The 27,910-nt window shown below is 36.1% G+C and overlaps 4 protein-coding genes across 5 annotated transcripts; 3 read left to right on the forward strand and 1 right to left on the reverse strand.

Annotated features, from left to right (window-relative positions):
• Positions 1 to 2,191: 2,191 nt before the first annotated feature.
• On the forward strand, positions 2,192 to 3,803 carry LOC148934383 (NAC domain-containing protein 43-like). Its single transcript, XM_089057793.1, has 3 exons — positions 2,192 to 2,459; positions 2,543 to 2,817; positions 3,033 to 3,803. The coding sequence occupies exons 1-3, from the start codon at positions 2,288 to 2,290 to the stop codon at positions 3,555 to 3,557; spliced, it is 972 nt and encodes a 323-aa protein (XP_088913919.1). The 5' UTR covers positions 2,192 to 2,287; the 3' UTR covers positions 3,558 to 3,803.
• Positions 3,804 to 11,629: 7,826 nt separating this feature from the next.
• Positions 11,630 to 16,330, forward strand: LOC148934384 (snurportin-1 protein). The gene is made up of 7 exons (XM_089069661.1): positions 11,630 to 12,130; positions 12,654 to 12,840; positions 12,921 to 13,171; positions 13,731 to 13,845; positions 14,197 to 14,289; positions 15,744 to 15,887; positions 16,048 to 16,330. Exons 1-7 carry the CDS (start codon positions 11,790 to 11,792, stop codon positions 16,159 to 16,161), a joined length of 1,245 nt encoding a protein of 414 aa, XP_088925787.1. The 5' UTR covers positions 11,630 to 11,789; the 3' UTR covers positions 16,162 to 16,330.
• A 5,207-nt stretch (positions 16,331 to 21,537) lies between these two features.
• LOC148934385 (protein IQ-DOMAIN 18-like) lies at positions 21,538 to 23,877 on the forward strand. 2 transcript variants are annotated; one of them, XM_089069664.1, is made up of 5 exons: positions 21,538 to 21,875; positions 21,968 to 22,222; positions 22,310 to 22,555; positions 22,627 to 22,776; positions 22,861 to 23,877. In XM_089069664.1, the coding sequence occupies exons 1-5, from the start codon at positions 21,741 to 21,743 to the stop codon at positions 23,608 to 23,610; spliced, it is 1,536 nt and encodes a 511-aa protein (XP_088925790.1). In that variant the 5' UTR covers positions 21,538 to 21,740; the 3' UTR covers positions 23,611 to 23,877. The 2 variants fall into 2 exon arrangements, with proteins under 2 accessions (XP_088925790.1, XP_088925788.1); XM_089069662.1 differs by having other exon boundaries at positions 21,544 to 21,875; positions 21,965 to 22,222.
• A 2,645-nt stretch (positions 23,878 to 26,522) lies between these two features.
• On the reverse strand, positions 26,523 to 27,836 carry LOC148934386 (protein BRANCHLESS TRICHOME-like). The gene has a single exon (XM_089062358.1). It carries the CDS (start codon positions 27,713 to 27,715, stop codon positions 26,858 to 26,860), a length of 858 nt encoding a protein of 285 aa, XP_088918484.1. The 5' UTR covers positions 27,716 to 27,836; the 3' UTR covers positions 26,523 to 26,857.
• Positions 27,837 to 27,910: the final 74 nt, after the last annotated feature.

Here is a 27,910-nt window from a genome sequence, read left to right on the forward strand (position 1 = left end):
ATCAATATAATGCATGTAAAATATCAATATAATGCATGTGAAATCTCAATAAAACTGGGTTGATATTTTCGTGTACTTGTATTGAAATACTCATGTCATTGTGTTGATGTTTGTAATACACTATACTAATATAAAAAAACACGAAAATTATGATATGATAACAAAATGACGATCTTACCCTTTTGTTGATATTTTGTCTACTATTTATTGAGATTCGTAAGATTTAATCTCATCTACTCATTTTAAAATCTAAGGGTGGAGATTTGGTCTTGATTTTGTATTATGATGCTATAAACAATAGAAGATGACCCTATTTTGTTTTTAAATTATAATATTAAAATAAATTTTTTATTACAAAATATTAGAATGAGCGGCTGTGCATTCCACCACTGCACGGGATCCAAACTCGGATTTCATAGATGATTCTCAAAAATTATTTTCTTACAGTAAAACACATTTATATAAACAACATATATATCTGATAAAAAAAAAAATACATGTATTTGAGATTTTTTTTTTTAAGTGCTTGCAACTTATGTCACTCTATCAGTTAGATTTGAACCAATCTTCTAGCCAATTGTCCTTACTCAAGATTTGAATACTGTGGACAATATTCTATCAAATCCTAAATCAATAAAAGAGAAAATATTACTGAGTGAGTGAGACGGAAAATTTCAAAAACTTCCCAGTAGGAATTTTCAAATATTCGTAGAAAAAGTTTTATGCTTTGATCATATTTCCACTGTTAATGGAGTGTATCAATGGACTTAGGCACTTAGCTAGGCTACATGAAGAATTGGATAGGCTTAACCGGAAAGACTTATTTATAATCAGATTTAGCTCAAATAAATTTAAGTTAATTCAGTGTCACTATTGAAATTAATATTGACTTACCTCCGAATCTCCAGACTATGAAATGTTGGGTCATTTTTTTTTCAATTAAGTTTGTGCTTTAAAGATGTTATACTCTCCCCATCCTTCAATATTTGTCCACTTTGGTTCTGGGTTTTAAGAAATGTAGGAAAGAGTGGATTAAAAAAGTTAGTGGAATATGAGTCTCATTTTTGTATAGTATTAGTTTTATAATAAAATGTGAGTGTAATGAATTAGTAGAATATGTGACCTTACTTGCTATTTATGATAAAAAGTGAAAGTGGATAATTAATGGAGAATGAAAGAAAATAACAAAAGTGGCTACCGAGGGAGTATGTTCATTAGGTAATCGAGCTTGTTACTAGAACAAACATATTAATTTATTTATCCAAATAGTGTCAACAGTACTACAAGCCCTTATTTATTGTACTAGACCAACTAGCTAGGTGTCTATGCAATAAAACTTTATTCATATCTCTTGAGGATGATAACATTCTTGTATCCACTGAGATACGATTCTATAACGTAACAATATTAGTTGTTTTCATTTGTTGGTTACCACTCTATTGAAGATTCCATGATAATTGAGTGACAAAAAACTCGTGCATATTTACAATTCAAAATAGTGTATAACAATTGTGTATGCCCAATGCTACTTCTACAAATTTAAAATAAATAATATCTGAGATCTTGTATTTGGTGTACTTAGCAAGAAGTACTTATCTCAATGCGGTCATATTTAGTTGATTATATGATCATTTTGTTGAGTTTTAGTAGTAAAAAGGACTTTAAAAAAAATATAAGATACGAAAGTTAGAGTCGGAACCATGAACTTTACAACGCCGGTGGTTCGCCGGGTTCGCATGCGCATCCATATCAACTCGACAACTGTCTGGAAAGAGGTAGAAAGTCACATGCGGCGGCAAGCAGAGTTCACATAATGTCAACCCGACAGGTCACCAGATTTATCCGAAAAACAATTTTTTTTTATATATTTCTAACCTTTTGAATCCAATGTCTTCTCAAATATAAGTATAACTATAGAAAATTGTTAGAATGTAAATATCATGTAGAATCTTTGGGTTGAGTATTATACATACTTTATTTAATCTTGATGAAGCTAAATATGTTAAATGAGTCTAGATATTCAAAACAATGAAGGAAGTGTGACCCCATCTCTCTTGTTTTAGGTGGTTGGTAATGTTGAAGATGGACCCCATAGGAAGACCATGATACCAAAAGTTCCATGCAATTTAACCCTACCACTTTGGTATAAATCATCACCCCGCCAAACCTTTTCACTCACAACACACCTCAACCTCAACCTCTCACCCCCACCTTTATATCCCCTCTCTCCACACACCAAATTCAAAGCCCGTCTATTTCTCAGCTTATTGCCTCGATCTCTAAAGACATGAATCTATCCGTGAATGGCAATTCCAAGGTTCCCCCGGGCTTCCGCTTCCACCCCACCGAGGAGGAGCTCCTCCATTACTACCTCCGCAAGAAAGTCGCCGCCGAGAAAATTGACCTCGACGTCATCCGTGACGTCGATCTCAATAAGCTCGAGCCATGGGAGATTCAAGGTAATTACATAAAATATGGCAATCAGTACTAATAATTAATTTTGTACACGTACAATAATTTTTTTTGTTACGATAAACTGCAGAGAAATGCAAGATAGGTTCGACACCGCAGAATGACTGGTATTTCTTTAGCCACAAGGACAAGAAGTACCCGACCGGGACAAGGACGAACCGCGCCACGGCTGCTGGATTCTGGAAGGCCACTGGGCGGGACAAGGTCATCCACAGCAACCTCCGGCGGATTGGAATGCGGAAGACTCTGGTTTTCTACCGCGGGAGAGCCCCCCACGGCCAGAAATCCGACTGGATCATGCACGAGTATCGCCTCGACGACATCTCACCTCTCGACTCCACCAATGTATTTACATTCTCTCTCTTATCTATCCATCTATCCATCTATTTTTCACCTTACATCCGCCATTAACGGCTTTTTCACTTCCCTATGATATCGGGCATAGTCCTTTCACATTTCATCATTACTACCACCAACTTATACCATCAAATAAAAACTAACATTACCACATGTCTGGTGTTTGAATCCACTGTGACGCGACCTTTAAAAAATTTTGTCAGGTGTCAAGCCTGGCCGGTGACATGGGGCCGGAGGAAGGGTGGGTGGTGTGCCGCGTCTTCAAGAAGAAGAACTACCACAAGTCGCTAGAGAGCCCACTGACATCATCAGCCTCAATCATGCCACAAAACGACGCCGTTCTAGATCAACTACTCATGTACATGGGAAGATCCACCTCCTGCAAGCAGGAAACCGATCCCATTATGCACTTCCCCGGTCACTCCACCGCCGGCTTCCTCCACCTCCCAGAGCTCCAGAGTCCGGCCATGAACATCAACGAAGACATCAACTTCAAGCCTCCTTCAAATGACTGGGCCACGCTGGACCGGCTAGTGGCGTCACAGCTCAATGGGCAGCCTCGCGGAAGCGATGAATTCGCCTTCTCGTTCGATCAGGACGACCAGGTGCAGCAACTGATGAACATGAATAACTCGGATAGGGGTAACGAGACGGATCTGTGGGCATTTGCCAGATCATCGTCGTCGTTGTCGTCGTCGTCAGACCCACTGTGCCACTTGTCCGTATGATATATAATGATGCTGAGAAATTAGGGTTTGGGTGGTAATCATATTGAAATTGAAAAAACTTATACGTTTGTTGATGTGTAAGTTATAGGGGAATGGAATAGTATATGAGATACTACTACTTGCATACATATATAAAACTGCAGTATCTTTGTACCCAATAATTAATTGTGATGAGGCGTCATTGTCTAGTTATATACGTGAATATATACATGAAAATTGAAAAAGGACAGTTGATTGATTTGGGAAGACTGCTTTAACTGCTAGTGATATTTTACCTACTATATTCCCATTTCTTTATTTATTGCTACTTATTCATCAATTTCATGTCTTCTAAAAACACATGGCCACCCAGATTTTCTGTTTGAGAAAGTTCTATAATTTTTTGTAATTCAATTCTTACTATTTTGTTCGTAGGCATCCTATCTCTCTCAAACTGCTTGCCCGTTTATGTGGGGGATTAATAATGAACTATAGTTTAAGAATCAGGGAAAATAATTTTCTTTGAATTAGATAATAGTAATATACATTTTAGTGATTAAAAAGTTTGCTAATCAGATTTTTACAAATAAATTTGATTATAAGTTTGATTCTGAATGGATTTAATGTGACAGATATTTATAAACCGTTTTCTCACACCATAAACAATCTCAATATATAACTTTTGAAGTCAATTTTAAATTTAATTGTAGTCGCAATGTTAGACGGTATTAATATATCATAAATGACATTTTCTTTTACCAAAATTGATTGAACCTTACTCACTCGGTCGGAAAACATCTTTGTCGTATTTATCGGGTCTTATCGAACACTTAAATTGTATGCTCCTTTAATGTGCACTCAGCTCCATCAAATAGAAGTTTGGGGAAAATGCGCCTAAATTGATATTGGAATATGGAAGATAAGAAATGAAATCTATAGAGAATTCAACAATATATGATTACAGATGCGAATATAATGCAGCACACAATCATTGTTAATTTTCTTAGTTATATATTGAGATCTTACATATAGTACATGTTATCCTAGAGAATCTAACAAACATTAATAGTCCACTAAGTCAAGACCAATTTCAATGTTCACATCATTTATCTCATTTGCTGTTAGTTACTGTGTACCACTTTACTTATATTTTTTCCTAACTATTTTACATTTGTCTCCTCATTTCAGTTTTTTTTTGTATTTTACTTGAAATTTTTTAATTATTATGAGAGGTTGATCGATAATACCAATTAGATTATAAAATTACTGTTTTTATATTAACAATTTGGCAGTTTTGATTTAGGATTGTTGTTGATTAAACCCAAACTTTTAATATATAGTATCATTATTCCATTAGTGTTAATGGTAGTTCGTGACCTCTGCTTTGTTAAATTTTTATATGTAAAATCAACTTTGATTCATTCTATAAGTGACCCAGACCTTTCAGGTTTATTCGGTTATGTTGAGTCGCTGACCAATAATAAAAATTTTAAAAAGTTCGTGATTAGAAATTAATTAAGTGAAAGTTGAAAACATTAAGCACAAAAGTCTTCAAAGTTAGGGCCACTTTGGCTCTAATTTTCTCAGATACACAGTTCAGTTGTCTCTCTAATTAATGTTTATAATTGAGTGGGGTGATTACACATGAACACAAAATATTTCATCAAGTTTTAAACCAATATAAAAAGTTTTAAAGTTTGTATCCAAATATAACCATATTTTATACTATCAAAATTAAAATTAACTTTGAACTCCTAAGATGATCAGCCATTTATATTATGCCAGGTGGTAAACCTAAAACCTATAAGATTTATTTTATCCAATAAGAATGGATTAAAGAATCAAATTTTGTTGTTGTTATGGAATACGTTAATTTATAGATGCATTTTTATAATGTCATAGATGCGATGTATATTATGAACTTTGATACACTGATGTAATGTTATAAATTTGTGGAATATTTAATGTCACACGTCACTTTCAATAATTTTGACAATTTTTAAAGATCTTAAAAGTACTTATATTTTTATATAACTCTTTCAATTTAAAAGTAATTTTGTAAGGATTCTAACAATATATCAATTGCAGTATACATAATACATTCGACGAAGAAATTTGGATCATAAAAACGTACTACTACTTAATTTGTTATCTATATGTCTATGTAATGTTGAAAATTATTACTTCGTTGCAGAGTTATTACGTCACAGTTCATTGTACATAATGATACAAGTTTAATGTATATAATGTTGAAAATTATTACTTCGTCCGTCCGTCTTTGAAAATTTGTCACTTATTTCCATTTTAATTCGTCCCTAAAAATTTGTCATCTTTCATTTTTACCATTTTCAGTAGTTGACCAAAACTAGCTCATTCTCACTCACATTTTATTATAAAACTAATATATAAAAATAGTACTCACTTGCCACTAACTTTTTCAACCCACTTTCTATTACATTTCTTAAAACTCGTGCCAGATCAAATGGTGACAAATTATAAGGGATGGAGGGAGTAGTATTTAAGTATGTTTTCAAATTTGCAATGAAGAAAATGATAAAGGTTTATTTCAATAAAATGTAATTTATACTACTCCCTCCGTCCCAAAATAAGATTCACACTTTGTCATTTTGGTCTGTCCTACAATAAGAGTCGCACTTCATTTTTATCATAAATGGTAAGTAGGTCTCACATTCCACTAATTCACTTCATTCACATTTTATTATAAATCAATATAAAAAAGTGGGTCCCATATTCCGCTAAATTTTCCAGCAACTATTTTTTATATTTCTTAAAACTCATGCCCACAATAAGAGTGACTCATATTGTGGGACACATATTGAGTATAATTTAGTGTATACAATGTCTAATAACGTTTGAATTATTGAATTGTGTATGCATGTATAATACATCACTTGAATTATTTTACCCCTTTAATGTCATATTCACGTATATATAATGAAAGAACTAATACAAATAAGGACTAAACTAGAACGATGCTAATAGGCCCACAACAATTTTTTCCTTAAAATTTACTCCTCACAACAGATCCGGGGCTTTGAGTTGAGCTTATGATTTTACTTTAATAGTAATATCAATTTTTGGCAAATGATGCAAGAAGGACCATATGCTTCTCTAGTATTGAAGCTTTGAAAATTATTTCAAAGAAGATGGTTGAAGTAACTAATGAAAGATGATAATTTTTCATTGGTTCATCAATTTGTTAAATTGATCTTACTTTTACATGTATCAATAACATCTATTATTAAAAGAACATTTCTAAGTCATAACTACAAAATAAAATTCAAGATACATGTTGAACGACTTATTGGTAGTATTCAAGGATACAAAACTGATTGCAACTATTTATAATAATAGAAATTTGAGCCATTTTCTACATATGAAATACTTGTATAAGTCAGTTATTGCGCACGAACGTATATAGTGCTATTTAAATTATAATGTATTTTTATAAAAATACTCCTGATAACCCCCAATTAATTCATATATATGGAGTTATTACCGACACTTTGATTGAAAATTGAAATCCCTTCAAACTCAAATCCACTTTTCCAATATTTTCTACTTCGTACTTATTTCATACGTCTAATAAAGTCTCAAACTTCCTTTTATTTTCCAAGGAATTCAACATTTTGTGTTGCAAATTGAAGCTTTCAAATCATTGTATTTTCAAGACTACATATTTTTAGCAATGAAGATGATAATAATTTCATCTTACGTACCAAGAACAAATGTTAAAAAAATTAAAGATTCTAATTAATTTCACGCCTTCCAATCGTGGTCATTTTCAAGCTCCCGTGAATAACCCATTCTGCTCTATTAATAGAATAAATGTCAGTGAAAGAGAAAAAACATGCAAGAATGTGAGAGGAGAATAAATGTGGGGTTTAATCGAAGGGCCTACCTTAAGAAAATAATAATCAACCAGCAAAGTTTTGTTTAAATCATCGCTCAATATGAAGATGTGGGCCAAGAACTAATGAATTATTTTTTTCAAAGGATGCTAATCATAATAGGTAGACTAATATCTATTTAATCACTTATTCCTCATGTACACATTAACCTTGATATTATATTAAATTGTTGTGTATGATGTTTCACTTTCTCACACCCACTTGATAGCAAAATTTTAACTCCACGCCATTGAATGAAATCAAACTTCGTTATCACCATTACATATATACAGTGTGTGTGTTTCTAGATTCGAGGACAAATTTACATGCAAACGTAAATAAATCGTCCACCAATATACATTCACCTAAATATTGAATTTCCAACACGGACAGTGTATTGAAGAAAACATTACTAATATAGTATAAATTTTTTTATGTAGTACTAAAAACATTTAAAACATCATACTAATTGTATAAAGTCATTGCATTCATGGTAAAATTAATTACAATCTGATAAAATAAAATAAAATTAAAACAATTTGGGAACTCGAACCCTGGTGTTCACTAAACAATGCATCAATAATCTATCTTTATGTTTTGGAAATTCGAATATAAATTCTCATTTAGACCTCTTTGAATCCGTATAGCACCATTGAGTTCATAGTTTGAAGTTTGAAGGACCAATTATCATACAATTGTTCGGTCGAAGTTTTCTTTAAAGAGAAATTAATAATTATTTATTGACAACTCGTATCTCTAATTTATTGATTGGAAAAAATGTATTAACCACTAATATACGCTTTACCGTCCTGATCAACTTTCCTCATACTAAGAAATTTATATTTTAGAGTTCGAATTTTGATGTTGGAAAAAATGATGTGGCTCACCAAATTAATACTATGACTTGGTGGTATTGTGTTTTATTTACTTATTGCACGTGCTTGTAGTTCATTAATTCAAAAACCACAATATCAACTTTAATATTAGTTTCGCACATATTTCCCTATTTCACCTAACCTTTTCTATTGAATCAATTGGATGCAGTGTATAACCCCTCTATTGCCAAACTCACCTACAAATCATAACATGCATGGTCCATGACCATGATTATAGACTTCTGTTCTACTAATATTCGCATGCGCACCAGTTGAGTTAAATATCCAAATTTAAGTCTAAATATGTTGCCATGTTCATAAATATACTGATATAATGTCTGGATCTAATCATGACTCAAAATATATCCTAATCTTATAGACTTTTACACAAAACTTTCCCCCAGGCCCCCACATTCACAATAAAATCTAATCATAAGTTTATACCATAATTTTTTCTCCAAATTTGGATATATAGTTTGGTCATATAGTTATTACACAAAAAGTATAATGTGACAGTACTAAATCACAAATTATTATTTATAAAGAATCAACACATATCTTCAACTTTTTTTTTCTCATATTTGACACTAAAGAACTCCAATACCATAAAGTAGACATGCCCACGGTTCGTAAACCGGCGGTTCCGGTTTCGGAAAATGTGGAACCGAACCGAACCGTGAGGCTATTTCACGGTTCCGGTTTCAGTTCGAAAACCGGCGGTTCGAGTTCCGGTTCTGAACCGTCGGTTTTCGGACGGTTCCTCACGGTTCAGGTTCGGTTTGGCGGTTTTTATTTTTTTTAAAATTTTTTATTATTTTTGCTATGTAATTTGGAATTTTGGACTTATACAATAAATTGAGAACAAGACAACGGATAATTTAAATTGAAATAAGACGAATAAGGTGAAAATCATATCAATTTTATTCAATTTGAGTTGTAACGGACAACAATACGTTATAATTTTCAGTATATATACAACAATGTGATATAATTTACAAGTGTAGTCGGAACATAAATAAATAAAAATATGAAATGGGGGAAAAAGGAAAAAATTGGAAAGGGCTTGAGCTCAATTTGAATTCAAAATGAGAATTTAAAAATAAAAAAAATAAAAAAAAATTTGAAAATCGGACAAAACCGGCGGTTTTGGGGTAAAACCTGCTAAACCGCCGGTTTATCCCAAAACCGCCAGTTTTGGTCAACAAATCGCCTGCATGAAACATCCAATCGGCGTTGCAACGGCTGACGCCTCGAATGCCTCACCGGAACCGTGAAACCGTCGGTTAACCAGCGGTTCGGAACCGTTCGGAACCGGCGGTTCGGTGACGGTTTCGGTTCGTAAAATCTTGAACCGGAACCGGCCCGCGGTTCCAAATATGGCGGTTCCGGTTCGGAACCGGCGGTTACGGTTCCGGCGGTTAACCGCCGGAACCGAAAACCCTGGGCATCTCTACCATAAAAAGAGATGTTTGTATGTACTAAATATTAGTACTCCAATTTATGTACGCAGGAGAGGAAGCATGCTTCTGTAACCAAACAATAGAATTGATTTATCCACAGTGGCACTACAAAATATGTTTGAAACACATGTTGCAGTACCAAATCTAGGCATAAAATTCTTAAAGCCATCATCACATTATTGAAAGCCCATTTCATGGTATAGCTTCATTCCATCAGCTGCAGGCATAATGAATTTTTCTAAATTCTACATACAAATTATTATGTACTAGCACATTTATAGTGTTTGGAGACAAATTTAAGCAGATATATAGTACTAGTAGATTTCCAGCTTAATCCAACTTCTTATTATAGAAAACAAGGCAGCTGCATTTTAGTATACAATTTAGTCCATTTTGAAGCTTAATTTCCCATGAAAAAAAAGCACCGCTGCAAGTTGTGATTATTTTGGGGGAGGGAAACCCAAAGACAAAAGTGTTTTAAGTTAAAATTCTCTCGATGAGTAGATTCAACGACAAAAACTAGAAGAGAATCTATAGGCCGACACTATAAATTGCAAGAAAGAGTTACAGAGTTGTAGTCCTTCCGTCCCACTTTAGGAATCCCGGTTGATCACTTTTGGGCGTCCCGCTTTAGGAGTCCCGGTTGAAATAAATTAATAAAAAATGTCTACAAAGTGTTAAAAGTGGGTCCCAACATCCACTACAACTAATAAAAAAGTGTTAAAAGTGGGTCCCGACATCCACTAAAACATTTATTTATTGGACACTCAACTAAAAGTGGGTCCCAACATCCACTACAATATTTATTTATTACACATTAAACACTTTTTTCTTAAAACATGTGCCCGACTCAACCGGGACTCCTAAAGCGGGACGGAGGGAGTACAATATATTCTGATTTCAATTATTATAGTACATCTCAAAACCACCATCTCAAGTCCTGTCAGTATATGATAATCTGAAACCACTAACTTGCAGCAAACAAAATGATTAATTGATTATGGTTTTCATTCTTATGATAAAATTATCGTAGAACAAGAATTGGATTCCTTCTAGCTACTCCCTCCGCCCCCCATAATTTGTCACCATTTGACCCGGCACGGGTTTTAACAAATGTAATAGAAAGTGGGTTTGAAAAAGTTATTAGCATGTGAGTCCTACTTTTATATATTAGTTTTATAAATGTGAGTGAGAATGAGTTAGTGGAATATGAGATCCACTACCAAAAATGGTAAAAGTGAAAGGTGATAAATTTTTAGGGACGGACGAAAAAGGAAATAAGTGACAAATTTTCAGGGACAGAGGGAGTATTAGACATGAGAAGATGTCGTCCCTTAAACTCGCTAGTGTAAGGCTGGAAGCGCATTTCAAGCACTCAGTCAGTCCTTCCATTCTATGCATGCGGTCAATACTTCCTAGCATATCGAAAAAGCCGTGAACTCTTTCGTGTAAATTCATCAACAACTGGACATCAGCTTTAATTCCCTGTCACTGATTGATGCTAGTCGTTTATGAATTCATACGATAGAGTTCACGATTTTCCTGGAAATGCGTTTACACTAGCGAGTTCAAGGGAAAACATCCGACTATCATTCTCGAAGTTGTCGCTGACCATTGACTCGGGATTTGACATGCATTCTTTGGTTTGGCCAGAGCGAACAATGATATCAATGTACTCAACTGATCACCGATCTTTAATGAAGTTTGGGCACATGACTTTTGAAGTTATAATTTAGGAATTTAAATTAATGTATTTTGAATTTTTAATATATTTAATATTTGTAATTTGATTTCAATGTGGTTTTTATCATTAATTTATGTAATTTTCTTTCTTTTTTGGGCTGTGCTTCCATGGTAAAACAGCAATTTGAATGTTGCGTTGGCCATTCCAATTCTTCTGCAACTCTTCCTCCTCCTCCAGTCCCAGACCACCACTGTGATTCTCGATTTCTCTAATACTAGCTTTCAATTTCGATTGAAGGGCCTTTGCACATTTTGCCCCAGACCATGGCGCCGCCCGATCCCCGCCGCCCGTTTAAACGGCCTGCCTTCTCCGATCAACAGAAGCGGCGGGATATCTCCTTGCAACGCCAAGCCCAGAACCGCCGCGACGCCCAGCACCAGGCCCGCTGTTTGGCCCTCACTACTATGTCCATTCAAAACGATTCTGCCGCCGCCTCCGAGCCTGATTTTGAAATTGAGCCCGAAGAAGCTGCAGTTAAGGCCAGAGATTTTGACGTTAGAGAAGCGGCCAGCCTAAGAGGGCGCGAAGCCCGGCGATGGTTCGCAAAGCAGCTCATGCTGCCCGAATGGATGATTGATGTTCCCGACCGCTTAAATTCCGACTGGTATTCTCTTTCCACTTCCACAAACTATTTTCTTTATTATTTGCTCTGTGATTTTTTTAGTTCAGTCTTGCTTCAATTCGTCGAATTAGGGATTGTTAGCCTTGGTTGAAAGGGGGGAATTTAGTAGATATTCTAGCCAGATAATTAAGCTAGAGAGCTCGAGTCACAGAGTGGATAATATTTGATAGAAGAAGATGCTATTTCAATTCATTCATTAATTATAATGTGTCAATACAGAATGTATTTGAAGATCATTTAAACGTACGCCTTCCTTTACACTAAATCAGCTAACTTCTTAATTGATTCACAACTTAGTGTAACTGCTTGGTAGTTAAAATAACTTAGTGCTGATAACTATTCTACTGTTAACTCGTTGTTGATCATACTCCTCCTTTTACATGTATCTTAGTTTGTAGTATTTCTAGGAGTAGTAAGTGGACTGATTGAACGTTACTTAATAATCTCCTTCATCGCTTGAATGTCAAATTCAAAGTGCTTATGGAGCTCTCATTTTTCTGTGCAGGTATGTGTGTGCTAGACCGGCTGGGAAACGTTGTTTTGTTGTGTCATCTAATGGTGTCACGGTTAGTAGGTTACGCAATGGTGGTTTGTTGCATCGCTTTCCGTCTGCTTTACCCAATGGTTCCAGGACAAATAACAGCAATCGGTCTGGCCAATCTTATTGTATACTCGATTGTATATTTCACGAGGTAATTGGTTTCTTGTCCTTTTTGATCCTATTCGTTGAACGTGTCATATGATGTGATGCGTTACATACTGTGATTTGCAGGCTGATCAAACTTACTATGTAATTGACATGGTTTGCTGGGCGGGAATGTCAATGTATGAATGCACCACAGAGTTCAGATTTTTCTGGTTGAACAGCAAGCTTGCTGAGTCAGGGGCTTGCACCGATCCTTCACCTCACCATAAATATGCCTTCAGGACACTTGTCGTATACAACTGCGACCAGGAGGGTCTAAAAGCAGCTTATGCTGGTCCAGTCTCATATCTGAAGGATGGGCTTTTGTTCTACAATAAGTAAGCTTTCCTTCGTTTTTTCTTACTACTGTTAGAATCATATTGTTGCATGAGCAGCTAATAGCTTTGTCACCTGGTGAACTTCTTTTCTCTGGATCCATACGTGTTAAACGATATTACGTACCTGAGTGAATCAATTAGATTAGATAGAAGAATGAAATTAAACTATAAAGAGTACCTGTAACAACTTGAAATAAGCTTGTGTAATTTTCTTAAAGCTAATTTGAGATGAAGGCAAAAAGAAAAGGAGACTAAATTTTCTAAACAATAAAGGTAAGAATAAAGTTTTGGATATAGGGATTTATATAAGTTATTTGTAGCGACTATTTTATGCCTGGGAGGATCTCTGGCGAGTTTTTGTGTATTGCCAGTACTCATACTTGATACGTCCCTTTTCTCTGCCATCACATTTTATAAGGACTTTTGATCTTTATTACATTCTGAGATCTGTTAAGTGCTTAAAGCATGCTACTTTTCATGCTTTCTTCACCTCCTATTATGCTTAGGATGATATTCCTCTTCCGTCTCACACTCTGATCTTATTGATTCTGATTCTCAGGCATGCACATTATGAATCAGGAAATACACCTTTGGTATTAGTCTGGAAGGATGAGAATTGTAGTCAATATGTTCTTGATACAGATAGTAAGGGACAGATTCCAGATCAGCAGCAGGTATATTAAGTCACTTTAAATCACTTCCATGTGTAGGATAGGCTCTGGGATTCTTGCTGCACCCCTTAAGGCCTCTTTCCTTTGTCATTTGCTTCATAGTATGTGATTTGAACTATAGATGACAAGCCTACTCGGATGGGCGTATTTTTTATAGCTTCCATGTTGATGGACTAAAAACAAAGTTGCTGCATATACACTTTTGTTTGCATATCAAATGCTTCTGAAAAATTCAGTTAGCATTACTAATTCTGATAGTATGTCTTAACACTTTGCATGCACAGTAGACTTCCACACATGTTTGTCAATTAATAATGAGTAAATGGGTGAATATTTCTGTTTATTAAACATCAGGTAGTCTTGGAGCTATTAGATGATGGGAGATTGGCCACCTTAGATGATCCTCCTGTTATATTTGGTTGCTTGGACAATGATTTCATCCAAAAGGTTTGTTTGCATTTATTTTTCAAATGTAAAATTGCTGATTGTTAAGTCTTTTAGTTTTAGTAAAGAAGCTTCTGTCCTTGTTCTTTTTTTGCATTCAGAAATAAAATTTGTTTCCAGAGGTTGATTGATAACACTATAATGTAAAAGACCATCAAAGTTTTTGAAACCGAAAATAGCTTAGTATACACCACTATTTGACAAACACTCTAGCTTTCTGTGGATAAACTAGAAACGTAAAGGGTAAACACAATATGCATGGCAGCCCAATTAACAAAACATCAAAGTTTGGTAGAAATGACTCATATGTAGGGCTTTCTTTACGTCTTTTTGTTTTTCGATGGGTGATGTGCCAAAATACAAGATGTGGAAGACGTGTCACCTAAACCTTCATAGAAAGAGAAAAAACATATGCTCGTAATATTGATGATCCCTTTCTTTTGGTGGTCTTTGATCTTAATGTGTCATAGTTATTTGCTTCCCTAAGTAAGTTGTTACAAGGTCTGCAACTCAAGCCTTGAGTTTCTGTAAGCCATAGTAGTTGTTTCTAGTAGCTTGTTTCATTTTGGCTTTCAGAGACTCCCCTAACTTAAATTTTTATTTTTATTTATTTGCACGATAATCGCGTATAAACCGTCTTCCTCTTTTTACTGAGAAACAAACTGACTTTAGTTTGAAATGACTATAAAAAAAAGTCAGATTAGTATTTGATTGTGTGGCATGTGGTAATGCCTATTTAATTTCAGAAGGCACTTCTAGGGATGAGCAGTTGATCTTTAATACTGTGGCAGTTATTAAAGGTTCGCTCAATGAACTAGTACTTTTTTCATGAACAAGACCATGTAACATTTGATAATATTTCTCTCTTCCCCAAATGGAAAATCCCATGAACAAAATTCTAGCGTTTAAGATCATTTCTTTGTGTAAGGTAGTATCAGATAATATGGGAGACCCTTTCTTTGTGTACGGTTTATAAGAATAGGCGGCTTTTGCAGAAGGATTACAAAGTTGAGTTAATAGGCCATTTCGAATTTTCGATAGTTTCTAAAAATAATGGCTTGTATTATTTGCTTGTTTGAATGCAATTGGTAAATTTTACTAGTTGAATAGATGTTAGATGGTGCAGTTTATTTGACACAGAATATTAATCTGGCTATGTCTATACATGACCCATCTCTATGCTGTCATAGTACAAAGATGATAAGTAATGTTGGTGCATTGTGTTACCTGTATAATCTAGAAAGAAAACCGAGTTATCTGTACTTTTTAATGCTCCTATAGAAGTGGATCCATTTTTAGCTCATGCTAATGGATTTTGTTCTAGTTTTTGCTATTTTGTTACTGATAGCAAATATTGATAATGTTCACATATTGAGCATTTTTCGAGTATGTTTTAGCAATTAACAACCATGAAAGTTATGGAAGACCGAGAACATTACTAATTCAAGGTTTTTCAGACAGGAAGTCAGACTGGGGATCTCCTAAGATTTTCCATCAATGAAGGAGCTTTATATTTTAAAGATGGGCAACTAGAAAGAGCTGATCTAAACTATCTCGGAAAGCCTAACCGTGCACGAGCATTTGCGGATAGCTACTCCAAGGTAACCACACAACTTAAACTCGTTCTCTTTGTATTCGCTTAGTTCATACCATGAAAGATGATCATATGCAGAAGGATTTCTATCTTAAATCCAATAACATTTCATTGTGTCAATGATAATGGATATAGATTGTGATTGGTGTGTGGTAAACTTGTTTCAGGTGATGTTCCAGTATGCAGCTAGGCATTCTCCTCTAAGAATAGAGCATCTACTTGCATCAATTGAGTCCTCCAATCACCAAGAAACTACTACTGACGCAGATATGCTTGGTTGACCAAAACTTTGCTATATTTATGAATGATCATCATTTTAATTATTCAGATAATATACTACGTGTTGAATATAAATCACATGTGTATGCATGAATTGTGATCAAAATTCAAAAGCAACGATCGCTAATTTCCTAGCAATGAATGATGCAATTAACCAGTGCTATTGTAGTATACTTTGTTAAGAATAAACATAGAGCAAGTAACAATTCCATATACCTTTCAATTGTCAAAGCTAAGAATTGAGTTTGTGCAATTATTAAACTCACAATTAAATGCAAACAAACATTTCTAATAATTAGTTAAAACATATGCGAATGAACTTATTGATCAAGTTATCAATTTTAAGTCAAATCAGACGAGATCATTAGATTAACTATCTATGTTCTATGATAGTAGATTAGGTATGATTTATATTCCCATAATGACTTAAAAAACTATACTAGGAGTAATTAATTTCCAATAGTTCGTTAACAATAGTTACCTATGCCTCACCTATATCCGTCTGTACTCCAGGCTTAGCATATTATAACGTTCTTAGTACTGTCAAACACAAGAAACAAGTAATAGGAATAATTCTATAAATAATAAATTAGTATGAATATAAAAATATTTAGGAATATTCCCTTCACTGAATCAGATACTCCCTCCGTCCCCATTAAGAGTCACACTTCATTTTTACCATAAATAGTAAGTGGGTCCCACATTCCACTAACTCAATTCACTCACATTTTATTATAAAACCAATATAAAAAATGAGTCTCACATTCCACTAACTTTTTCAACCAACTTTTCTTTACATTTCTTAAAACCCGTGCCCGGTCAAAGATTGACTCCTAATAGGGGACGGATGGAGTAATATTTAGCATCTCGTGCTAAACGGAACATAAAAAATAAAGAAACCATAATTGAAATGAATAAATGACCAATTAAAACCCGTGAATCAGTGAACCAATAAAATGCTTGAATCTTCAATGTTGCATGAAACAATAAAGCTCTGACGCAAACGGAATAAAACTAAATTCTGAAATTGAAATGATTCGAACTAGGGGTGTGGCGAAATGGGTTATCCGTGGGTACCCGCACCCGATAAGTCGGGTACCCGTACCCGATGTTAGCCGAATTGTTGTCTCAATACCCGCCCTGCGACATACCGGGATTATCCGATACCCGTGTCAGGTATCCGTACCCGACCCGAAATCCTAATAAAAAATTTGAAAATCATAATAACTGTCAATGTTCCCTTATTTACTTTATTAATATCGATGGTAAACTCTGAATAGATTGAGAATAAAAGTAAATGGACATTCTATAGCTAGTTCCGATGAGTTTTCTATTGTATGTTCGTTGGAATATACAAATGTTTCAAAAGAACTCTTAGATTATAAAGTACTCCCACTATTCTCTACATTATTATCTCTCTTACTTTATATTTTCTCCAATCTAACTATTTATTTTTAATTTTTCAAAATGAGTGCGTATATGACTATTACTCCCTCCGTCCGCAAATAGGAGTCCCGTTTTTCCATTTTAGTCCGTCCGCGAATAGGAGTCCCGGTTCATAATTACCATAAATGGTAAAGTGGCCCCACATTCCACCAATTCATTCCACTCACATATCATTTGAAACTAATATATATAAGTGGGACCCCTATTCCATTAACTTTCTTCCACTCACTTTTCTTAACATTTCTTAAAACCCGCACCGATAAGAAATGAGACTCCTATTTGTGGACGGATGGAGTATTATTTAACTATTTACTTATTTTCTCCACTTTAAATATTTGAAACGTCTTTATTAATGTGGAACGGAGGGAGTATTAAAAAATGGTATATTGCTAATACTAATAATAACAGGTATTATCGGCACTAACGGGTGAACCCGAGCGGATAATGGGTATACCCGCTACCCGCAAAACTCTAAAACACACTACCCAATCATGCCCCGTTTTCCGTTATCGTCGGATAGCGGGTACACGATACCTGACGGATAGTGGGACGAGATGGGAATTACCTATTACTCGCTACCCATTTTGCCACCCCTAATTCGAACTTTTGATTCATTTGTCAAAATGATCCAAAGTTCAAAAATATTGGAAAAATGTTTTGAACTTTCTTGAAAGATATGTACTCCCTCCGTCCCACAAAAGATGTCACACTTGTGGGACATCACGGAATTTTATGAGGTTTTGTTTTGTGTGTTAAATGGATTGAGAAAATATAATTTTTATATTTATGTGAGAGAGAACTTTTTTTTTAAAAGGACATGTGTCATCTTTTGTGGGACAAACTAAAAAGGAAAGTATGACATCTTTTGTGGAACAAATGAAGTATAATAGTTCCAACTTTAAAAATTACGAAGAAATGCACTAAAGTTTCAAGAAAACATATGTAAAAGACACAAATTTTTAATAAATACTCCCCTCCCTCCCATGTTACTTTAGACATTACTTTCGACAGAAGATTTAAGAAAATTTTATCTAGTGAGTTAAATGGATATAAAATAAAGTAATAAAAAGAATATATAGAGAAATGACTCAAGTAACTTGATAACGGAGGAAATGCAAAATAAGTTCGAACATGTGTTACGGGACAACCAATCGGCTCGCTTGAAGGAGACTGTCACGGAGCAGCTGATGGAGGAGAGTGAATTTGATACAAGAGACCGAAGTCCGAAGTCCGAAGTAGCAAGGAGCCGGAGAGAACCATCGGCAAGGACCGGTCGTGCCGTCAGAGGTGTCGACCAGATCACTTTGCCGATTTCGCAACGCATTGAAGAGAAGAACTTAATATTTAATTTAGTCAGCTTTATTTATATTTTTCGACATTAGTATTTTTGGGAACTATTATTTTAATTTTCATTATTTTAGCGTCGAGCGGAATATAAGCTCCTTTCCGGGTTTTCTTGGTTGATTCTTTCTTGGATCGTAGGTCGAATCAACCCTAGGGTCCTTAGCTATAAATATGCGTGTATTTTATTTCACCCAACAAGGAATAAAATATTTTATTTCAACTCAAAACCCTAGTTCTTATTGTGTTTGATCGTCAGGCAAAGGTTCCCGCGACTTCAAGGAGGAATCGATCTGAAGTTGAGGAGTTCTTCCTTAACAACATGTATGTCCAAATATCATGAGCTCTACTAGGCATATTTATATTTGGACCAAAAATACAAATACATCTCATTGAAAATCACCATTCAGTTAATTTTTCTATATTATCTCATATTTCAGTCATTTTTCTCATTTTCCTCGCTTGCTTTACAAATTGTCCATCAACTAGGCTATTTTTCATTAAGGAGGGCAGTAATTTTTAAAATCGGGGACACTTTTATTATTTTCATGAAAATTCAATCCTTTTTTTACAATTTAAAATAAATCCAGGCCATTTTGACAAATTTGATATTGACAGCGGCAATATTTTTAAAACTCTATCTAAAATTATATTTATAGGTAATTTAGATTACTATTATGGCCTTTACATTCTTAATGAATAATGATATATTCTCTTCGTCTCATTAAATATAATCCACTTTTCTTTTTTATTTGTCCCAACTAAGATGATCCATTACTAAAAATGAAAATACCCTTGTCTCTACTTTATTCCTTATCTCTTACTTTACTCTCTTCACTTCACACATAAAATAAAGTTGTATGAATGTGCCGCCCAAGGAAGGGGTCATCTTCCTTGGGTCGGAGGGAGCAGTATTTTATAGGTAATTTAGATTACTGTTAATGCCTTTACATACTTAATGACATAAAATTTGAATTACAAACATTAAAGACTTTATAAAAAAAAAAAATTTTTAAAATGGCATAAGTGACATCATCTTAGAATACATATACGGAGTGCAAAAATTTAGCAGTCAAATGAAAATAAGTTAAAATAGGTGACCATTTGTTTGTATTAGTAATTTACTATAGTTATATATGAACATATTTAGCCTTTATCAGATAAGATGAATTATTGTTGGATATTTTCTTCGAGGTCAATCATGACTCCAAAGGACACTATTTTTCTCACAAAAAAATCCAAAATTTAATAAAATGAATTTATCATTTAATTATTTAATATCTTTTCGTTTCGTTTCTTGTCTTTTTTATTTATTTTAGGTTTTGGTAAGATATAAGTAATTCCTAAGATTGTATTTAATTATGAATATTATGTTTAGCATTATCTTAAATCTGTTAGACCTGTGTTGTAGTGCCATTCATTAATAATGTCTTCATCCACATGATATCCTAATCCTAATCCTAATCCTAATCCTAATCCTAATGCATTATACATCCATACACCAATTGAATACAACTATATTATCTACTATTATTATATGTTTAGTGTATGTGCGTATTGCAGATTCAGATGCCTCCCGTTTTAGAAAATAAAAAATGTAAATAATTGGAATAGTTTAATTAGAAGGAGTTGGGAAACTGAAATAGCAGAAAAAAACAAGTTTGACCGGTCCATTTTTAAAAGGTACAACAATCAAACGTCTCTTTTATCTTGATTCCTGCCATTTTATTTCCATTTTCTGCTCTACAGTTACCAATTACATTCACTATCAAATAAACTATCTCCGATTCGGATTTTCTTGATTACCATCGCCAATATCTATCTTGTTTATCCTTTTCTCCATTTCCGGAATTTCCTTTTATAGGCCTAGATTCATTCGGCAATATGGGATTACAAAAAAGATTGAATGATGTCAAAAATTGAAAAGGAGAGAAGTCTGTAATGCTATGTGACAAGCATGAGCACGTTGAGGGGTGCATTGCAAGCGAGCTAGTATCGAGAAAGGCAATAATACACTGACGGCATATCACACACACCACGCAGACACTGACACACACACATTTTCCAACCCCTTTTCTAATTAAACAATTATCATCTTCATTTTTATAGCACTTCAATGACCAGATTCTTAATCCATTCATTTTTATACTCGACCCACTTCAATGCTCCAGATCCTCCTCTCTCATTGGTTTGTCCTTGTATTTTTTAATCCAGCTAAATTGGTTCAACTTTTATGTGCAGTGAGTCGCATTTAATTAATCAATAACGAAAAATTCCATCGGAAACACACACACGCAGTAGCTGGTAAAAGTTCCATAGTCAGTAAATTAAACACAAACATAGAGACACCCCATTTGTAAAATTCATCAACAATTGTATGACATAACACGTGAAGGACTGAAGGGAGGAGTCAGCCATTATTTATGCGAAACATAAAGGCACATTAAATCAATCAGAAAGGGCTACTATTTTTCAAGGGGTCCTTCCTTGGAATCTTATGTTATGTGACAGCCCCCCACACCCACACCCACACCCACACCCACACCCACACCAACACCAATAGTTGTTTTTATTTTCCCATGCCACTACAAAACACCTACGTTACAGTTTTAGATAGATACTGCAAAACCAATTAAAAGACTACTACTCTTTTATAAGCATAACACTATTTAATCCCCCACCAATTATTAATCTGTTTATATCAATCCTGCTCCCTCACCAGTGGAATTTTATCACATCACTATACATTTCCCCTTCTTGCACATGTTGCAAACCTCTCTCTCTCACTCTCACAATGGGCAAGAAGACCTCCTCTTCCTGGCTCACCGCTGTCAAACGTGCCTTCCGCTCTCCCACCAAAGACTCCGATTCCGATAAGAAAAGCTGCCGGAGGAAAGTTGACCACCCACAACAAGACGACGAAGCCAAGGTATATATCTATCTTGACTCGTTCTTATCATGTTTTGTTTATTTATCTTTCCTATCAAACTGCCCCTGACTGGTCTGGTTTGACGGCAGAAGAGTGAGAGGAGGAGATGGCTGTTCAGAAAGCAATCCAACAGCAATGCCGCACAAGCTCCCGTGATGGCCCCCGAGCAGAGGCATGCCATCGCGGTGGCTGCGGCCACCGCAGCCGCAGCGGAAGCAGCGGTTGCGACCGCAAAAGCTGCGGTGGAGATGATCCGGCTGACGCAGCCGTGCCCCAAGGCTGCTGCGTTGTATAAACACGAGACCGCGGCAGCGAGAGTGATCCAAACTGCCTTCAGAGGCTACTTGGTAGTTAGTTACTATCTATATATATATGATCAAGTTGAATCAACTTAGTTAGTTGTGTAGGAATGAGCTTATTTTGAGTAATTGCAGGCTAGAAGAGCATTGGTGGCGCTGAAGGGGATAGTGAAGCTGCAGGCACTAATCCGGGGACAGAATGTTCGGAAGCAGGCCAACATGACCATGAAGTGCATGCAGTCGCTGCTGCGCGTGCAGGCGCGGGTGCGCGATCAGCGCGCCCGCCTCTCCCACGACGCCGGGAGAAGGTCCATGTTTGCTGAGACCACCAATTTATGGGAGTCCAAGTACCTCAGAGATATCAGAGACAGAAACTCCAGAGTAAGCCCATACAATATATAGCTCCCTAAATTGGATACATCTATGATATACTAATTCGATTAATATCGCAGTCGAGAGAGGGAAGCTGCGTGACGGACGAGTGGAGGCCGGCGCCGGAGTGCCCGCGCACGCTGGAGGAGCTGGAGGCTATCCTAAAAGCCAGAAACGAAGCGGCATTGGCGCATGAGAAATCCTCCCTGGCATTTGCTTTTGCTCAGCAGGTCATCAATCAATCTGCTGTGTCTGCCTCTGATTAAATTCGGAATTAATCTAACGGAAATAGGATTGATTTTTTAATTGTGCAGAGCAACCTAGTGGAAAGCGACAGGAGCGCCTACAACGGAGACGAAAGCAGCGAGCTGGACAGCAGAACAAAGTGGCTGGATAAATGGATGGCCACCAAGCAGTGGGAGACCAGCAGCAGAGCCTCCACCGACCACCGCCGCGACTCAATCAAAACCGTGGAGATCGACTCCCTCAAAACAACCAACGGGCGGCGATCCCGCTGCCAGAGCCCCATCAACCACCGCCACTCCATCGCCTCTCCCCACCACAGATCCATCGCGCCGTCCACGCCATCCAGAACGCGATCGTCGCCGCAAGTCCGCCCGCCCAGCCCTCGCCGCATCGTCGCGGAAGACAGGAGCTACTCCACCGCCAACACGCCGTCGCTCCGATCCGCACAGCGCTTCAGCGAGGGAACCAACGCCGCCGCCGCCGTGCAGATACCTAACTACATGGCGGCGACGGAGTCAGCCAAGGCGAGGATCCGATCGCAGAGCGCGCCGCGGCAGAGGGCGGCGACGCCGGAGCGGGAGCGCGGCGGATCGGCGGCGAGGAAACGGCTGTCGTACCCGATACCGGAGCCGTATTGCGTGAATGTGGGATTCGGATGCAATAATTTGGGGCAGAATCTGAGGAGTCCGAGCTTCAAGAGCGTTCAGGCAGGGTACGTGGGGATGGAGGAGCAGTCCAATTATTCATGGTATACGGAGAGCATCGGCGGCGAGATATCGCCGTGCTCGACCACCGATCTGCGGCGGTGGTTGAGGTGAAGATACAGTTTCATGTTTCCTAAAATTTGATGAAGAAAAGCAAGCAGCAACATTGATGGATGAGGAGTTGATAGCAGCATGATTCAATAACTGATTTAGTTGGCAACTCTAGTTTGTTTTTTGTTTTTTATTTTGTTTATGCTTAAAATAGGAGCGAGTGATGTTACACTGTATTTGCCGCCACTACTCATCTTACTTTCAGCTTACCATTCACCCAATCATTCTACTCATCCACCAAATTAATTACATTTCCTGTATTTTCACTGATTTTAGGTCACCACAAATTCCCATGTCTCAACTTTCTTCAATTTGCAAAGTTTCGTTTTTATATTTGGTAGTAGTAAATTTAAATTGAAGTTATCTCTTCATCTTTATCAATAGTCTTGATACTTAGTATTTAAATGGAAAGTTAATAGAATAAGAGAGATGAAAAAAAATTACTTATAGAATAAAAGCTGATTAATACTTTTAGATGACTCAAAATGGAAAATTTTTACTATTGTTTCCAATCATTATTTGGAAAATAGTGAGTTATAGTATTGACTTGCATGCATGGAGACATGGAGTTGTTGTAATTTCATGAAGGTAAGAAGTAAGTCTACGCATGAAGTAAAGGCCTATTTATTTACAATGAAAGTTCAAAATTGAAAGCATATCAAACTTATGATTATTATTATGTTACTTTTGTAAAGTTAGTTTTGTGCCGATTATATATTGGCACCAAAGGTTATCGAAAATATAATCTGGCATTTGGTGCTGCCCAGTGGGAGAATTTCTTGCCTGTACAGCATAGCACCGATCACATGCATACATGTGCATATATACTGCTCCACTCCCTATGGGCTAAGATAATTTTTGCCATTTTATGGGTTGTTGGAGGGTTAAATCATCATTTTGCTGCTTACATTGCACATGGACTGCCCAAAAATAATGTATCTTTGTTGTTCCTCACACATTTTTTCCCAAATCACGTTGACACGATAAAAACATTTGTGTATTAATTTCCAATATTTGGAGACTTTATAGCTTTGGAATGTGTTAGGTTTAATTAGGAGTTGCAAATTAGAAACACTGAGCACTCTTCAAAGCCATAAATTGGAGGATGTATAGTATTAATTGGTTGCCAAAGTAGGCTTAATGTGGTTTTTGACATGTGTCTCGCGCCCTTAGCTTGTGATCAGCACATGATAACAAGGATAACCCAGGGTCAATGTCCCACAAAATAAAGAATGAAAGACTTGAATAACAAATGATTCCATCAAAAACAAATTACAAGCTTTATCCATGTTGGAATTTCAATTCCAATTTCAATTCCAATTTTTTGTAATTATGAATCTAACATTTGTGTATTCATATTTTTGTACTAGGCCGCTAGAGGGTCCAACAGAATTTCATTTAGCTCTATATATAATAATAGTAATGTAAAACTATTTCCTTATTTGCTACTCACCAGATCAAGTTAATACCGGTCTTAACTCTTAAGCATCTCTCTCGAGATAAACATGAAGTAGGTAGTTTTAATTCTCTTGTGTAATCCCATATATTATTGCTTTCAGCTAAAATACAAGCTAAAAACCACTAATAGCCGTTGAAATATACTAGCAATGCAGTAGCTGAAGAGAGGGTTGTCAATATGTTAAGGATGGTAGCTGGAGAATTATTCCTCAAAGCCCCTATAAAATCACATGACTAAGTAGACAAATTCTTCTTGGGAAATATGCATGTGGACCACATCAAATCAAAATATATTAATAATACACATTGCAATTTGCAACACTTAATTATCTTATTGGGAGTAGTATGATTCTTTTTATTGTTTGTAACGAAAAAGAGTGAATATATCTCAATGACCCACACAACTAATAATAAATTGTTTAATTTGGTTCAAACTTTATCCAAAATATGTACAAAAATAAAGTCAAATTAGTGGTCCACGCAATTTCTGCTTCTCAAACATTGTTTTCTCTCTCTTCAAACCGAACATGGAATTGAAAAATCATGACTTTTTTAATTAATTTCTATTTCTCAGACATCATTTTCTCTATCTCTTCAAATCACTTACAGATGCGATCATCTCCGAACATGGAACTGAAAAATCATGACTTTTAAATTTAAAATTCGTGATTTTCTTTTTTTATAATTTAAAGACGCTCAAGCCAAAGACTAACAAGCAAGTACAAATAGTACAGTTGAGCCAGAAACATCGCACTAAAGCCGACAATAAACACACGACACGACTAAAAAGAAGCACACGGCACAACCTACATTGAGCCGGAATCCGTGAAGAGACAAGAGAAGAAAAACGTAGGAATAAAACTGAGAAAATTTTATGACAAGAGAACTATTCATATTATGTTTGAACTTTGAAGAATGCTAGACATATGTCACCATATTAAACCTAAATTGATTATGCCGATTACTTTTAATAGAATTGTATAACTAAGATAAGTTAAATACGTCTCAAAATCTTTACTCGCTAACTTGTTTCCCATGAACAGTTCTAGTTCTAGAAATTTTTATCTATGTAATTATCTTAATATCTGAATTAAAAAGACATCAAACAAAACAAGAGACATAATTGAATTATTCCTTATGCCCAAATAACAATAAAATAAATCAGCACCATAGAAAGGACTTGAATTGCTCAATTGCATAAAATAAACATAGCCCAATTTCTAATAGAGCATCAAGACTGGGCCAGTTTAGCGTGCTTTGTGGCCCAACAAGCTATTTTCAACCTCCCACTATAGCTCCACCTTCAAATATATGTTTGTTGAACTAATCTCTGAATATCTTTAGATATATGTTTGTTGAAGTAATCTCTGAATGTCTTTAGATATTAGTAATTACTACTAGTATAATACATATAAACAACTAATTATGTGGATCTATGAGGGTAGTAGATTACATCGAAAACAAATGTATCCCACAATATTATTAATTTGACACCAAAGTATCAAATTTCTAACAAAGTAGCTACAATCAATGCCAAAAGCAATCTGTATTTCCAGCAACAACACCACATATATAAACTCAAAAACTTTCTACATCAAATTGATTTCAACTTGCTCCTCAAGAATTAGCTGTAATTAAACTAATTAATCACTATATACTCCTAACTCCCAATGGAAATATTATTTCTCTCCATTCATAAAATGCATAAAAAATCAAAATCAGCAACAAATCAAGAAACATAAACAAAAATAAAAAAGGATAATAATTACATAAAAAAGAAGAAGAGGAGATCTCATCTTGTAATAAGGCCAGCACTGAATCTAACCGGCCCCTTCTGCTTGAGCAGTATCTTGAGCTGCGCCTTCTGACACTCCAACTTGCTCCCCAAATGCTTACCGCTTCTGCAACCGATCGCTCTCACCACCTTCGGAAACTCAACAAACCCTTTAATCCCTCTCTTTATATGTGGATTCTCCGTCATAGCCTTGTGATGATCATTTGTAGATGACGAAGAAGATCCATTGGTTTGGAGGCGGGAGAGCTTCTCCTCGAGGAAGATCTTCGCCTCCGAGAGCTTCATCTGCACGCGCTCCTCGCGGATGACCTCGGCCGTGCGCAGCATCTTCCTCTCCTCCTCCATCTCTCTTTTCAATCTCGCGATCTCGGCCTTGTGGGCCCACACCTGATCCGCGAGGTCGTGGCAGGCGCGCTCCAGCGCCTCCCGTCCGCGCCTCTCCTCGGCCACCTCCCTCTCCAGCCGCCGGTTCAGAGACTCCATCTTCTTGAGAGCTCTCCGCTCGCTCTCGAGGTTGGAGTCGTCCGTGCTCGGCGGCTTGATGAAGGCTAGGTCGATAAAAGAGGCTGCGAGCTTGCGGGATGAGATGGGGAGGTGGAGTTTGTGGATTTGGTTGTGAATGTGATCGGTGGTGGTGGAGTGTGGTGGTTGGTTTTGGTGGTGGAAGATGTAAAAGGGATTCTCGTAGAGTTTCCAGGTTGGGGAAATGGGGGTGGTGCTCATCATATTCATATTCATATTCATATTCATATTCATATTCATATTCATGGGGGGTTTTGGATTTGGGTCTTGGGAGAATGTGGTATTGGTTTTTTTCATCATCACCATTGTGTTTGTCATCAATATCTCCTTCATTGCACTTAGTTACTTAATAAGTGTTGTGGTGTTTTTTTTCCTTCTTTTGCTTTTGGTGTAAAGGGGGTAGGGCCATTAGTATAGTTAAGATGATGTGAATTCGTTTTTTGGGAGATAAAAGAAGGGAAAAGTTGGAGACTTTCACATGCACCGCTTGTTGGAATTTAATGAGCATCTATGGATGGAGGTGGATTT

Source organism: Salvia hispanica, chromosome 1, assembly GCF_029641045.1.
Source record: "Salvia hispanica isolate PSC_SH4W2 chromosome 1, Shi_PSC_v1, whole genome shotgun sequence".
NCBI classification, from domain to species: domain Eukaryota; kingdom Viridiplantae; phylum Streptophyta; class Magnoliopsida; order Lamiales; family Lamiaceae; genus Salvia; species Salvia hispanica.

What these genes read in the sequence shown, in the direction of transcription:
- LOC148934383 (XM_089057793.1), top strand. Translation starts at nt 2,288, where the DNA reads ATGAATCTATCCGTGAATGGCAATTCCAAGGTTCCCCCGGGCTTCCGC. An exon ending in CGAGCCATGGGAGATTCAAG is followed by an intron (nt 2,460 to 2,542) that starts GTAATTACATAA and finishes GATAAACTGCAG; the next exon opens with AGAAATGCAAGATAGGTTCG. An exon ending in CACCTCTCGACTCCACCAAT is followed by an intron (nt 2,818 to 3,032) that starts GTATTTACATTC and finishes AAATTTTGTCAG; the next exon opens with GTGTCAAGCCTGGCCGGTGA.
- LOC148934384 (XM_089069661.1), top strand. Translation starts at nt 11,790, where the DNA reads ATGGCGCCGCCCGATCCCCGCCGCCCGTTTAAACGGCCTGCCTTCTCC. An exon ending in AGATTCCAGATCAGCAGCAG is followed by an intron (nt 13,846 to 14,196) that starts GTATATTAAGTC and finishes ATTAAACATCAG; the next exon opens with GTAGTCTTGGAGCTATTAGA. An exon ending in TTGCGGATAGCTACTCCAAG is followed by an intron (nt 15,888 to 16,047) that starts GTAACCACACAA and finishes AACTTGTTTCAG; the next exon opens with GTGATGTTCCAGTATGCAGC.
- LOC148934385 (XM_089069662.1), top strand. Translation starts at nt 21,741, where the DNA reads ATGGGCAAGAAGACCTCCTCTTCCTGGCTCACCGCTGTCAAACGTGCC. An exon ending in CTGCCTTCAGAGGCTACTTG is followed by an intron (nt 22,223 to 22,309) that starts GTAGTTAGTTAC and finishes GAGTAATTGCAG; the next exon opens with GCTAGAAGAGCATTGGTGGC. An exon ending in CATTTGCTTTTGCTCAGCAG is followed by an intron (nt 22,777 to 22,860) that starts GTCATCAATCAA and finishes TTAATTGTGCAG; the next exon opens with AGCAACCTAGTGGAAAGCGA.
- LOC148934386 (XM_089062358.1), bottom strand. Translation starts at nt 27,715, where the DNA reads ATGAAGGAGATATTGATGACAAACACAATGGTGATGATGAAAAAAACC.